Source organism: Bos indicus x Bos taurus, chromosome 11, assembly GCF_003369695.1.
Source record: "Bos indicus x Bos taurus breed Angus x Brahman F1 hybrid chromosome 11, Bos_hybrid_MaternalHap_v2.0, whole genome shotgun sequence".
NCBI classification, from domain to species: domain Eukaryota; kingdom Metazoa; phylum Chordata; class Mammalia; order Artiodactyla; family Bovidae; genus Bos; species Bos indicus x Bos taurus.
In genome coordinates, this window is record NC_040086.1 from 70,321,614 (window position 1) to 70,336,600 (window position 14,987).

The window sequence follows — 14,987 nt, forward strand, 5'->3', positions numbered from 1 at the left end:
AATGCAGAGGATACGGGTTTGATCCCTGGTTGGGGAACCAAACTCCCACATGCCAAGAGGCAACTGAGCCCGCTTGCCGCAAAGACTGAGTCCGCACACCGCAAGGAGAGATCCTGCATGCTAAAACTAAAACCCAACGCAGCCAAAAATCAATTAACTAATTATTTTAAATGTTCTTAGGGAAAAAACTCCTGGATAGAAAAATGTGATAAGAGAGCCTTCAAGGAGATGGAGCCTAGTTCCCTGGAGCCCATGTGGGCAGCACACAGCAGCATTTTTTTCAAAAGGCACAGAGAGAGAAAAGCAGGGGGAAGAAAGAAACTTGGCAAACACTGCCTCTGCTAGGCAGTCAAGGTCAACATCAACAGCGGTAGATCATGTTGATAGCACGTACCTTGACATATGAAGAAATGGTAGTTAACCTCTGAGGTCTTTCTCCCCAAACCCATTAACTCCAGTCTAATCATAAGAAAAACAGTCAAATCCTAATATGACATTCTACAGAATTCCTGACCAGAACTCTTTGAAACTGTCCAGGTCATTAAAAACAAGGAAAGTCTGAGAAGTTGCCAAAGTCAAGAATAGCCTAAGGAAACATGACAGCTAAATATAAAGTGATATTCTAATGGAGTCCTAGAACAGAAAAAGGAAATTCAGCAAAAGCTAAGGAAACCTGAATAAACTATGGGCTTTAGTTAATAATAATTCCTCAGTATTGGCTCATTAATTGTAACAAATGTATCACATTAATGTAAGAAGCTAAAAATGGAACTGCGTGTGAGGCCTGTGGGAACTTTCTGTGTTATCTTCATAATTTCTTTACAACCTAAAACTGTTCTTAAGAAAATAAAGTGTTTTTTTAAAAAAAGATGATAATAGATGTGTGAAAGTAAAAGAAAAGTTGGAAGACAGAGTTGAATCAATCCTCTAGAAAATAAAATGACTATAAATAGATCGGATAGATAGGAAAAGAAAGACAATTAAAAGAATTAGACCATTAGACCCAATTAGCTGACAAATAGGTGTCCCAGAAAGAATGAAGAGCAGAAATGAAGGGAATAAAAACATCAAAGAAATAATTCAAGATTTCCCAGAAGGACGTACGTTTTCAGAATGAAAGCATCCAGAAAGTGCTAAGCGCTGTGAATAAAAAGAGCAACCCCATGAATATATCATTGTGAAATTTCAGACAAATGGTGATCAAGGTGGTAAAAGTTTCCAAAGATACAAATAAAGTCATAGTAAACAATTATCAGAGAGGAAAGACAGGGAATCCAAACAATTGAATTTCTCAACAGCAATGTGGGAAACCAAGAAAATGGACAAGAATCCTCCAGATTCTGAAAGCCTTGCATTGAGATAAGGTCAGAAGACAGAGGAGCCATGGTGACCAGAGTCCCTCCTCTGATCCATTTTTTGATAATGTGCATAAGAGATTTTGTTGTTTGAAGCCACTGAGATTTGACTTACCCAAACCCAGTGGGTCTCAAAGTGTGCTCCTCCGATCAACAGCAACAGCATCAGCATCACCTGGGACCTTGTCATAAACTCAAATTCTCAATCCCACCCCAGGCCTCATGAAGCAGAGGAGCAAGTTTTATATCAGAAGAAACAATGTGGGATTTTTTAAAAAATATTTGTCTTATTTGATTTTTGAATGCTTTGGTGCAAAGCTTTGGGCCTTGTGGCTCCTGTTTAAGACAGGCTTAACTTATAGGTGATTTTAAAAAAAATTGGCATACAAAATATAGATTTACCTGATCTGTAGGATTACTAGATAAAATACAAAATGGCCAGTTAAAATGAAATTTCACATGAAAATTGTATGGTATAAGTATGTCTCATGCAGTATTTGGGATATGAATGTGTGCTAAATCGCTTCAGTCCCATCCAGCTCTCTGCGACCCTATGAACTGAAGCTCCACAGGCTTCTCTGTCCATGGGATTCTCCAGGCAAGGATACTGGAGTGGGTTGCCATGCCCTCTTCCAGGGGATCGTCTCAACCCAGGGATCGAACCCTCATCTCTCATGTCTCCTGCACTGGCCAGAGGGTTCTTTACCACTAGCGCCACCTGGGAAATCCAACTGGGATATACTGATACTAAAAATGTATTTCTTGTTTATCTGGAATTCAAATGTTAATGAGTATCCTGTATGGTTATCTGTTAAATCTCACAACATTACTTACCTGAAATTACCAGTGTTCTGTAACCAACATGACTTCTCACTCCCTTGAACTCTAAGAAAATAAACATCTATTTGCAATCCATACAGTGATTCTGTCAAAGAATACTGCAATTTGTCTCCTTAGCTATTTATCCAGATAGGCAGAAAACATATTGCTGGGATTCTTTAAGCCCTGCTATTTAGTTTCATCCATGATTTTGCTTATTTTGTTCTGCCCTTGGGGGAGGCAGAAAGACCACCAAACAGAAAAGAATAATATATGCACCAGGCAATTTGTAGTCAGTAGAATCAAGAAATCTAATAACATATTCCAGTCTGTCTTGAATTAACTGTATAATAATCTCTGCTTCAGCCTTCTCACCTGAAAAATATAGAAGCTACCTTTGCCCAATTCTCCCCAAAAGAATCTTTGAAAGTTCACTTAAATGATGTCAATAAAAGTACTTTGTGTAAATCACTTGCTACATGTCTGACTCTTTGGGACCCTATGGACCGTAGCCTGCCAGGCTCTTCTGTCCATGGGATTCTCCAGGCAAGAATACTAGAGTGGGTTGCCACCCCTCCTCCAGGGGATCTTCCCAACCCAGGAATCAAACCCACATCTCTTAAGTATCCTGCATTGGCAGGCAGGTTCTTTACCACAGGTGCCACCTGGGAAGCCCAGAGAAGCTTTGGTGTTTGGTCGCTCAGTTCTGTCTGACTCTTTGCGACCCCATGGACTGCAGCACGCCAAGCTTCCCTGTCTTTCACCATCTCCCGGAGCTTACTCAAACTCATGTCCATTGAGTCGGTGATGCCATCCAACCATCTCATCCTCTGTTATCCCCTTCGCCTCTTGACTTCAATCTTTCCCAGTATCAGAGTCTTTTCTAATGAGTCAGGTCTTCACATCAGGTGGCCAAAGTACTGGAGCTTCAGCTTCAGCATCAGTCCTTCCAATGAATATTCAGGGTTGATTTCCTTTAGGATTGACTGGTTTGATCTCTTTGCAGTCCAAGTGACTCAAGAGTTATAGTTCCAGAGGAGCTATAGTTCTGTAAATTTTTGAGGTAATATTAACATTATAAAACTGCAACCAAATACTAAAACAAAGATAGCCTTTTTTGGCTAAAAAAACTAATTATGAAATTAAATGTTTTAAAGTTTTAGGCAAAATATCAAAGGAGATGATTTTGAAACACAATAGAAATCATTTTAAAGTTCATTTAAAACAAATCAAATACATTTTTTGTATTTTTTATTTTGAGAAATCAAAATACATTTGATTTGATTGTGAGAAATCAGATACATTTCTTTAAAAAGAGAGAAGGAAAAATGTCCTACCGGATATTAAAACATAAACACACAAAAAGTAAGAGAGACTTCCCTAGTGGCACAATGGTTAAGAATCTGCCTGCCAATGAGAGAACACAGGTTTGATCCCTGGTCCAAGAAGTTTATACATGCCCAGGGGCAACTAAGCCTGTGTGCCACAGCTACTGAAGCCCACACTCTAGGGCCCGGCTCTACAAGAGAAGCCAGTGCAGTGAGAAGCTCGTGCACCGCAACTAGAGAAGAGTTTGCGTGCAGCAGTGAAGACTCGGCACAGCCAAAAAATAAAGTAAAAGAAAATGGTATCAATGCAAGAAGCAGACAAATAGATGAAGTGAATAGATATCCTGGAACAGACCTATCTTACTCACAAGTCAATAGTTGACGAGAAAATTATTATAGGAATATGTAGTGTTAAAGAGTGGTTTTAGAAGAGCGAATAAAATGAGATCCTTACCTCCCACTTTACACCAAACTCAACTCCAACTGGATGTGAGAAGAAAGAAAAAAGAAATATTAATACAACTGGAAGAAAATAGCAAACATTCATCTAATCATTGGTAAAGAGAGGATTGTACCATCTCTGAAACAGATGGAAGAAATCACAGAATTTTTTAAAATAGATTCAACTACCTAAAAATGAAAATCTTTGGTATGCTAACAAGGAAAATAAGAAAGCAACTAATAGAAGTGTTTGAACTTTGAATAAAAGATTAACATCTTTGATAAAGTATGTTTATAAATCAAAATATAATATGTGGTTTAGGGTGGTTATATGTGGTTAAACATGAAACATTCACAGGAAAAAACAGAGTGAATTAACACACACATTCAACCATGTTAATTATCCAATCAATAATCATAATTTAAAATAATCTACCATTTTTTTACCTTAAAAATCAGCAAAAGTTCTCATTTTTAGTAAGAACTCTCAGTGTTGGTAAGAGTGTCTGATGCACAGTGCTGGTTGATGATCAGCAATGCACTAGAAAGTCACATGGGCAATATACAGAAATAATTTTTCTGCGTTCATATTATTTTGATCTAGTCATTCCATTAGAATTATCCTAGATTTTACTAGATTATCCTAATCCTAAATTCCGGAAATTTATTCTAAGGAAACTGTCCTTTTAAAAATGTATAAAAATGTTCATCACAATGTTTTTAAAATACTTCAAAAATTGAAAACAATATGGAAATGATAGAGCAAATTATGGCACAACTACTCAGTGGAATTTTTTATAGCTATGTCAAATTCTATTTATAAAAGGGTTTGTATTAGCATGCAAAATGTTTATGTTATAATGGAATTTGCCCCAAAAAAAGAAAATCACAGCAATTATGTAAAAAAATTCTAAGCCCAGAATCTTGAACGAAGAAACATAACATGCTGGTTATCCTTTTATGGATCTTCACGTAGGGCTACGTTCTCATTCTTTTCTATTTCTCCATATTAAAAACTTTTATTGTGGAAAAATGAAATTAAGCAATTAAAATTTTCCATGTGTGCATGTCTGTGTGTGTCTGAGACTGTGTATATGTTTATGTCTCTGTGTGTACATATACATATGTCTCTGTAAGTGTGTCGGGGTATTTACATGTGTGTGTGTGTGTCTGTGTATGAGCATCTGTGAATGTATTTGTGTGTATGTCTGAGTCTCTGTGTATGTGTGTGTGCACGCCCACACCCACACCTCCCATCCTGTGTGCAGGTCCTTCGGAGTGCTGCTATGGGAAATCTTCTCTCTTGGATACATGCCATACCCTAGCAAAAGCAACCAGGAAGTCCTGGAGTTCGTCACCAGTGGAGGACGGATGGACCCACCTAAGAACTGCCCAGGGCCTGTGTATGACTCTGAGGATTTTCTACAATTTACTAAGCACAATTTTCCTTTTCAAAAAATATCTGCAGCCACATATGCATTTTAATTTTTAAGATGAAGGAACAGATGGCTGACCTCATTTAATATGCCCCAAGATAGGAGTGTGTCTGTAGTTTCAATGAGATGGTTTATTCTTACCTGCCCCTTGACAGCAATAATGCCACACCCCAAAAGGTACACATTGTCTGGATGGAGGCTGTGGACTCACCAGGCTCACTGGCCTCAGGCATCTCCTGGGTCTGTGTCGTGGGCTCCGTCCCTGCTGCCTTACTCCACAGGTCTTGAGTCTCCCTAGAGCATCTCTATCCCCTGGGTTTTCTGCTGTCCTGTGTGTCTCACCACGGACCTCATGCAATCCACGGGGTCGCAAAGAGTCAGACACGACTGAGCAACTGAACTGAACTGAACCGATCTGTCTCACCTCCTTCCCACAGACAAGACAGATGGGAAATACAGTTAGAATATTCTGCCCCAGAGGTGACGGTAATTCAGGAATGCAACAAATGAGCCCTGTGTGATACCTTCACACCCTGCCCATCAGCAGAGGGCGGCACGTGCAAACACGGGGACAAGATGAGTCCCCACCCTAGAAGACAGTGCTGTTCCAGTCCTATTAGAAAAGCGCTGGGGGGAGGGCGGGACTTATTTTTCATCCCATTTTTCTTGATTTTAATTTATGTCCTTGTTCTTTTAGATACCGGATAATGACCCAGTGCTGGCAACATCAGCCTGAAGACAGGCCCAACTTTGCCATAATTTTGGAGAGGATTGAATACTGCACTCAGGTATACACATCCCCCCCACCTCCTTCAGCTAGTATTTATATGGAAAAGTCTTGAAGATGGCAAATGCCAAAATGTGAAATAACAGTTACACCAGCCAGGAGAAATAAGCTATGCTCTTGAAGATGAATGTTAATTATCTATAAGTACAATGAGTGGTATCTCAGTCTGCCTGTTTTGTAAACAAATACTAGTTGCTGTCGCTTAAGAGGAGTTGAGCTGGGAGAGGGTCTGTCCAAGCCACGCAGCTTCCCGAAGTCCTGCTGGTCCCTGTCCAGATTCCACTCCCAATTCCGTCAGTAAGGACTGCCTTTTTCCTGTTTTGATGTTAATAGAAATGGGGAGATTTTCAGCAGATAACTATGCCTTCTACCTCTTCAAGAGTGGAGGCCATCAAGTGAGAGCCCTGGCCCCCAATCTCCTCCGTCTGTGTCTGCACCATCCTCGGTGGAGGGGTGTGCTCCTCTACTTCAACGTCTCAGGGACCTTCACACCGACACTTCTCACCTCCAGGCTGCGTGAATTTCTTTCCCTCTTTTTTGCCTCTCATTCTGCCAGAATATCAGATTCTGGAGAACCTTTTAGAAGTCAGACAACAAACCGCTACCTCTCTAAATTCCCTCTCCTCTTAGTTGTAACAATAGACATATACATTTTCACACTGGAGTCACCTCCTGTCCTCATGATTCCATTCTTTTGGGTCCTTTGAGCTCAGAAAGCATTTATCTATATAGACTTCAAGTTATTTGGGGTTTTTTTTGTTTGTTTTAGAGAACTTGATGTTCAGTGGCTTTTAGGTTATTATGTTGTAATATTAATGGGATGTATCCACTTAAGTACATATACTTTGGAGTAATTTTCTTCTCCAAAGCACATAAGATCCCTCTTAAAAGCTGGGAGCTCTGTACAAGCATATTTTGAATGACTCATTCTAGAAATTAATAATTAATAGAGAAGGAACTAAAGACTAAAGCAGAGAGAATTAGAAGGTAGTTATTTTTTATGCTTAAACTTTTTACTGATGAATACTGGACCTATGTGCTTTTCTATTAACCTGAAGTGATGGTTTTCCCAATTTGCACAAAATAGTACAGGATTAAGTTTCCCCAACTTTAAGCTTTCTTCCACAAATCTTCCTCAAATCTCTAGCAGCTGCCTTCTGCTTTTCTATATCAGTCTGTCGCTGTAAAAATGATCTAGCACAGAGTTGATTTTGTAAGTGGTTTTCCTCCTAGCACGTCAGTATTTCCTGGGTTTCATCAGATCCAAACTTGTTGAAAAACCACTGCATTGTGATATCAGCATGTGTAATGAAGTGATGATATAACCCAGAAACGTTATGATCCAGTGCAGCCTCCGTCCAAAGGTGATGGAAATGCTAGGAGAACCAGAGGTTAACCTTGTCAGCCAGCATGGTGTGTCCCTCCTCCCTTCGCCTCCCCTCCTCTCACTCTCAACAGACACATTTTGAAGTCAAACATATAGATTTTTTTTTTTTTTTTACGTATTTCACTGGGAACTGGGCTTCCCTGGTGGCTCAGAGGATAAAGCGTCTGCCTGCCATGTGGGAGACGTGGGTTCGATCCCCTGGTCGGGAAGTTCGCCTGGAGAAGGAAATGGCAACCCACTCCAGTACTCTTGCCTGGAAAATTCCATGGACGGGGCCTGGTAAGCTACAGTCCATGGGATTGCAAAGAGCAGCACACGACTGAGCACACTTCACTGGAAACAGACTGTAACCATTTTAAAAAACTAATTTATAATTTTTTAAATCCATTCGTCTATAAGTTTTGCCTAAAGCTGGTCTCTGCAAAGCCTTTCTTTCCTGAGCCCACTCCCCTTCCCCAGGTAGTGGGGCCGCTTCTGGGCACCCTGTCCCAGCACGCTCTTCTATAATAGCGCCTCTCCTCCAAGCTCTACAAAGATGAGGACGTTTTCGCACGTGTTTCTTATTCTCCCGTGCTTACAAATTAATATATTCCCAGTAAACCCTGAATGGTTGCCTCATCTGTTAAGTAAGTTTGGATGACATCATCGCTAAGGTTATCTTCCCATCCACACGTTTGGCCTGTGGTTCAAAGTCTCCATCCGTCCATCTCTCCCGCCTGTAGGACCCAGATGTGATCAACACCGCTTTGCCGGTAGAATACGGGCCCCTCGTGGAAGAGGAGGAGAAGGTGCCCATGAGGCCCCAGGACCCCGAGGGAATCCCTCCTCTCCTGGTCTCGGCGGCCCAGGCCAAGCGAGAGGAGGGCCGCGAGCCGGCCGCCCCCGCCGCTCTGCCCTCGGCTCCGCCCGGCAAGGCCGGCAAGAAGCCCGCGGTCGCGGAGGCCTGTGTCCGAGGCGGCGCCCGGCCGCCGGCCGTGGAGGGGGGACACGTCAACATGGCCTTCTCGCAGTCCAACCCGCCCTCGGAGCTGCCCCAAGTCCAGGGCTCCAGGAACAAGCCCACCAGCCTCTGGAACCCCACCTACGGCTCCTGGTTTACAGAGAAACCCACCAAAAAGAACACTCCACCGGCCAAGAAGGAGCAGCGCGAGCCGGGGCCCCCGGGCGGCGAGGGCGCCCGTGCTGTCCCGGCCCCCGCGCCCGCCGCCCGCCACGCGGGTGCCTCGCTGCTCCTCGAGCCGTCGGCGCTGACCGCCAGCCTGCGGGACGTGCCTCTGTTCAGGCTGCGCCACTTCCCGTGCGGCACCGTCAACTACGGCTACCAGCAGCAGGGCTTCCCCCCGGAGGCCGCCCCCGGCCCGGGCCGCTACGAGGACCCCGCGCCCAAGAGCCAGCCTGCGCCCTGAGCCCCAGCCCGGCCCGTGGAGGGACAGGCTACGGCTCCTCCGCAAACCACTGACCAAATGTCACTCTTCATTCTGTGCCAACTTGTTTTGAAGTGCCACATCAAAAGCTGTGTTTTCAAATTGCTTCTAAAGGTTTGGAACACGGGTTCATCCCAGTCTTGCAAAAGGAGAACATATAAAGACGAGTGATCAACGCGAGGCCGGGACGGGGCTGCGTAGTGTTCTGACGGATGGCTGGTGCCCACCTGCTCCTGCTTCTTTCCCTGTCCCGTGTGCTCTGCTCCACGCTCGCAGAGCTAGCCGCTCCCGTGTTTGCTAGTCGGAATCATAGGTGTTCCCTTACCTGGTCAATGTGGGCCTGGACCACTTGAGAGCAGAGGGAACCGAAATAAAGTTCTCTTTAGTGTCAGCGCGGGGACATTGTTTACTTGGAAAAGAATCATGGAGAACTCACTGGAAGGTCACTGTGGATGCTGGGTGCTTTCACTTGTGCTGAGTCATCGACGATCATATCATACAAATGTGGTGAATAGTTAGAGTAGTAGAGAGAAAATGTGTATACACTCACCTGAATGAAACACAAGTACTCAAAGTGCTTTGAGGATGGTAAGATCCAGAGAGTCCAACATCCTGGTAATATACCTCAAGCCTTAAGAAAACCCTACTACTAACGGTGAACAGTGGAGTGTGAGGTTTCCTACTGCGTCGGAAATTTGAGATTTAAAATTTTAATTCCTTATTTTAAAACTTAGCACTAAAATAAACTCCGATATAATTAAAAAAAATTTTTTTTAATGTAAGCAACAGTGATACATCGAGGCATAAAAATGTATCTATTCATGAGCATTAGTGTCACACTTTCTAACAATTTCAATCATGAAGGGTACCAAGCTGAAGTTTCTACTCCTGGAGATGAATCACGGGAGCAGCAGGCCCTCCAGTGGTCCTAAGGAGAGGTACTGATTCAGTATCCTTCCTTCCAGGCTTTTCCCCAGTTCCGGCTCCTTAATAGTGTGTGATTCTAGCACATATGGGAACAGAAATTGACTGAAACACAAGGCATAATTTGTATACCTGTCAAATACAGAGCAAAACAGTTTTTTTCTCTGGGTGACAAGTGAAGGAATTAAGGAACACATGGAGTGCTGAGGTTGGTAGTGACATGTTACAAAGAGTTCAGAACTTGGTTTTCACACGTGAAATTTATCTCCATTGCAGACAAGTTAGGAATCTGTTAAATCTTACACACAGAAGTATGCAATGATGCTTTATCAGAAAGTTTTCATCTCTTTCTTTCTGCTCCCCTCCATTCTCTTTCCCAGTTTCATTTCTGGTGGTAGCTGTGCCAGAACCTCACTTTTGGATGAAAGCATTTTTTATCACTTGTTAAGCACTAAACATTCCCAAGCAAAAGGACTGTGTCTATCCACCTTCCCCTGCCTTCTCAACTCCACTTGCATCAACAGTCTCACCTGGACATGAGGCCATTCTGTTCTAAGCCAACACCAGACCAGTGAGTGTTGATTCCTCTATGGCAGAGCCTTGCCTAGTCAGTAGTTCTTCACATCTTTAGAAGCTCAGATACCTTGGACATCACTTTTCTTTATCTTCTTAACTGCCAAAAGTATCTTCATCGGACACACATGAAGATGAAACATCAATGAACTCATCACTAAATACTTGTATCAATAAAGTTTTAGCTCATGCCCGGCACAAAGTAAATAGTCTAATTATATAACCATTAACTCATAAACCACCTGAAGGTGTCCAAGAATCACACTTTGAAAAATACCCTCCTAAAAGGATGACAGAGCAACTGTCATAACGAGAACAATTTTACTTTATACTTGTGACACCAGTAACCAATTAAACAGGGAGCATGCTACGTGGTTAAATAGCCAACTCTTTCATTAACAAGGGAAAAATCTTATTCCTTTCTCTTCTTAAAAACTACACATCCACTACATTTTCAGGTTGTGCCTTACTACCACGGAGATTGATTTGTTGATTCTCTCTAATCATCTTTATTGGTACCAGTTTTCATGTAAATGGTAGTCCAATCTTAAAAGCCTGTATACATGGATAATAAACAACTCCACACCGAGATATGATGACCTCAAGATGTTTCATTTAACTTGCTAATCGCCCAGGTATCACTCCAGCCATATGGCTCCAGCAATTCATACTGATGCTATGGACTCACGTATTTATTAATTATGATGGAAAATTCCACCTAGAACATGGACAGGCACAATTAAAGTCTGTAGAAGTTACATTAATTAAGCCATAAGCTAGTATAATTATTCATGTCCCATATCTATAAAGAAGCTCATCATAAGTTCACAATCATTCCATTGGGAAATTGACAATTTGTGAGGAATGACTGGTTTATCAGTATTTATCAATGACTGGTACTTCAATATTTTAGCAGATCAATATATCAGGAACAAACTTTTATTTTTTTAGGAAGTGTAAGATCTACTTGGTAGTTGAAAGACCAGATTCTTCAGGTCCAGTTAGGATGTGCGTCCTGGCTATCTATGGGTTCTTAGATGTGTCTGTACCTCAGTGTCTCCATATACAAATTGAGGACAATAATGTCCCTTTCTCCCTGGCCCTCAGGGAGATTACAAACTGTGAAAGCACAAGCATTCCCTCTCATACCTCTTGAATTCCTTAATGAATTGGGTTGATTGTGGGGAGAATTTCAAAAGTTGGCATGTGTCTCTATATGCCTGCCCTCCCACTAGTCCTATCTGGTCCTCCCAGCGCCCCTTCTGTGCCACGTGGGCATCAGTTGTTTAATGACAGTAGCAAGAACTCGACCAGAACCAAGTCCTTTCAGCTCAAAAGAAGAGTGTGAAGACTCTCTGCTACACTTAAGTGTTAAAAAATGAGCAACAGAGGAAGACATTTAATCAACTTAATGAATTCTTTTTGAAGTGTCTGGCCTCTCCATATAGTTTTTTATAAACCTACAGCTGTAAAATATTACATAACCACAGATTAACTTTATTCCGTAACACTTGGGGCTTTTACCTCCAGATTCACAGGGCGCACCACCAAAACTCCCCAGTGGCTCAGTGGTAAAGGATCTGCTTATAATGCTGGAGCTGAAGAAGACACAAGTTCAATTCCTTGGTGGGTAATATCCCCTGGAGGAGGAAATGGTAACCCACTCCTGTATTCTTGCCTGGAGAATCTCATGGAAAGAGGAGCCCAGCAGGGCTAACAGTCCATGGGGCCGAAAAGAAGCAGACATGACTGAGCACACATGTACCACTAAAAATTCTAAGTGATCAGGCTATTTTTAACAGATTTTTCTCTAGTAATAGTAGAATTAAAATTCACATGAGCTTTGTAGACCTAAAACATGATGCTTATGAATTTAGACTACTCTGAATAACAGACTTCCCATGGCAAGATTCATAAAATGTATGAAGTGCGTTGTCAATCTGTCTTTAGCTAATGACTTTTTAAATGGGTCCCCAAAGAACACACAACTTGACTTTGCTAATTTCACTGCAGCAGATGGTTCCCTGTGCTGTTGTGTGAACATATAAAACAAAAACCAGAAATTCCTATATTCTTCCACAAGATGCCCTAAAACAAAAGATAATTATTGAGAACAAATACTAAGGCTTCTATTAAGATTCTGTTTTGATTTGGTATCCTGAGTAGGTGTATTTAATTTTTAATGCACCACTCAAACACAAAGCTATTTTTAGCTCTAAGTTAATAACTTTTAAAACATTTGAAAAGCTCAATGTAAGGAAATAATATGACATAGTGTTGGGGGCGGGAGGAACACGGCTTCAGTGTTCAGTAAATGTAAATGAGCGTGTTACCTTTCCACGTAAAGATGGCACCACCAGGCTTGCCTCAAGAGAACCCCAGATACCGCATTTATCTGCAATACTGTGCTCTGTCCATTCCTCAGATCCCTCTGTTTGACCTGTGCTCCAGCAGTTACCCCACTCCATTCCTCTACTAAGGCCTACTGCCTCCCTGAAAGCAATTACTCAAAATAAGTTATCCTCCCATCACTAAAAGCCTCATTGGGCAGGCAGGTTTTTCAGCCAGTGTTAGTTGAAAGGCAGTCTTACTAAATGAATCCACTAAGCCTTAGTATATTAGTGCTCCCTAGAGCACTTACATTGTGAGAGGTTATTTGCCAGTACAGATGATTATCAGACTGATAAAAACCTCACACGGTTGTAATATTTTGCATGGTTTAGCACTCACCAATTATTTGAGAAGTAGCATGCAGACCAAGTGCAGGAGTTGAGTATAGGTATTAGACAGCAATTACCTACTTACATGACTCCAGCAAGTTAAATTCTCACTTTCTCATTTAAAAACATGAGCAGTTTGGTCTCAAAGGCCCCCTTCCAGCTCTGAAGTCTGATTCTGTAAGACTTCACTCCTGTGTAAGGTAAATCCCTACATCTGGCCCACAGTTGGTAGAGGGGTGTGTGTGTGGGTATATGTGTGAGAGAGAGAGAGACAGAGAGAGAGAGACTCTTAATTCATTCAAAGCCAAAGCCAATTAATTCAGTGCACAATCCCAGTGATGCAAATTATATTTAATCTTCATTCAAAAGGAGACCAGAAAGAAGTTTAGCATCAGTTCTCTGTTTATTGTTCTATTCAAAGATCTCTTTAATAAATCATAAAATCATTAACATAGCAAAATGAGGTTAATTCAAGATGGTTTCCTGAAAGAAGCAAAGCTGACACAGGACTATGAAAATCATATCTTAATGACCTTCACACTTACCATGACACCACTTATTTCTCTTTTGTTACGTTTGTGACAGTGGCAGCCTTATTAGCAAGGTAAAATCATGTGACTTATCACTCGAAGGTTCTCCTTCACCATGCCTAATGTCCAGTGACAGATCTCATGTACTTTCTGTCCGTGACCATTCCCAGCGTAACAAAGCCCATGATGAGCCGCATGCTGGAGACCAGGCGTGTCCATGGAGTCAGGCCTCCCTCAACAAACATCGTGGAACCATTTATGATGAGGAATTCATAGTAACTGGAGTCCTCTCTCCCAACCACCATCGGATTGGTTAGAATCCCTCTTCTCAGCTTTGTGGAGACACCCACTGCCACTGGAGGGCAATTTTTAGAAACCTGTGCTGGATTATATAGCTTTATAGTGGACTGAGAAATAGGGAATCCCCAAAAGATAGCCAATTCAAGTGTCCCACCAAAAGAGAAGACTGTGACGACTGCAGACAATTTTCTATATTTTAGTGTATCTAACAGTTGAGAAAAATATTTTTAAATATTTTTTCTTTATTCCACAAGAATATTTATGTGATATTTCACAGTTCTCAGAGAAGTAAGATTAAAGACAAATTATTTTTCTTCATGAATGTAACCAGTAAGCAGCAGGTGATGTTTCATAAAAGAAAACAAACTCAAGAAGGACATGGACTGGATTTTCCTCTGTCTCACACCAGGAGTGTGAAGTGAGGCCTCAAGAAACCTCATGCTATTTCTTAATTCCCTAAGCTCTAGTCCCTTCAAGAAAGAGAAAAGATCGCTTGAGAAAAATCACATTTTTAACAGGTACATATAATCTATTGGAATTCTTAATGGAAATCTATCTTTACTGGCAGGTTCAATAAAGGAAACTGAAAATTTTCACTTTCATCCTCTTCTCTGTTGTGTATAATGCAAAATCCACTTTCCCCTGCCATCAATATGGAATTTTTACGACTATTAAAATTCATTCAAAAATCCACATTAGGATATTCTCCCAAAGATACTGCATAGCAACACCTATCCTTCATAACGAGAACTGTCAAGGACGGCCAATATCATCAACACTTGACTAAGACTTAAGCTGAATCTCAGAAGTCATATTAGACATAGAATAAAAAGGATGATTTGAAACTGTGCACATAATTTTAACATGATTCATTTCCATGTCAGTCTTATTTGATTTGTTACATGAAAAATCACTGATTTGGTCTTCATGAAGGTAAGGGTTCTTCAAGTAATGCCTCTCTCA

The 14,987-nt window shown here is 41.5% G+C and overlaps 1 protein-coding gene across 2 annotated transcripts in view; it reads left to right on the forward strand.

The window, feature by feature from the left end:
• The window catches only part of ALK (ALK receptor tyrosine kinase), a 733,751-nt gene extending 722,686 nt beyond the window's left edge, over positions 1 to 11,065 (forward strand). For both annotated transcript variants that reach the window (XM_027555753.1, XM_027555755.1), the window contains 3 exons: positions 5,212 to 5,346; positions 6,077 to 6,167; positions 8,276 to 11,065. In XM_027555753.1, the coding sequence (XP_027411554.1) occupies positions 5,212 to 5,346; positions 6,077 to 6,167; positions 8,276 to 8,959 (910 nt within the window). In that variant the 3' untranslated portion in view covers positions 8,960 to 11,065. The remainder of the gene's footprint in view (positions 1 to 5,211; positions 5,347 to 6,076; positions 6,168 to 8,275) is intronic.
• Positions 11,066 to 14,987: the final 3,922 nt, after the last annotated feature.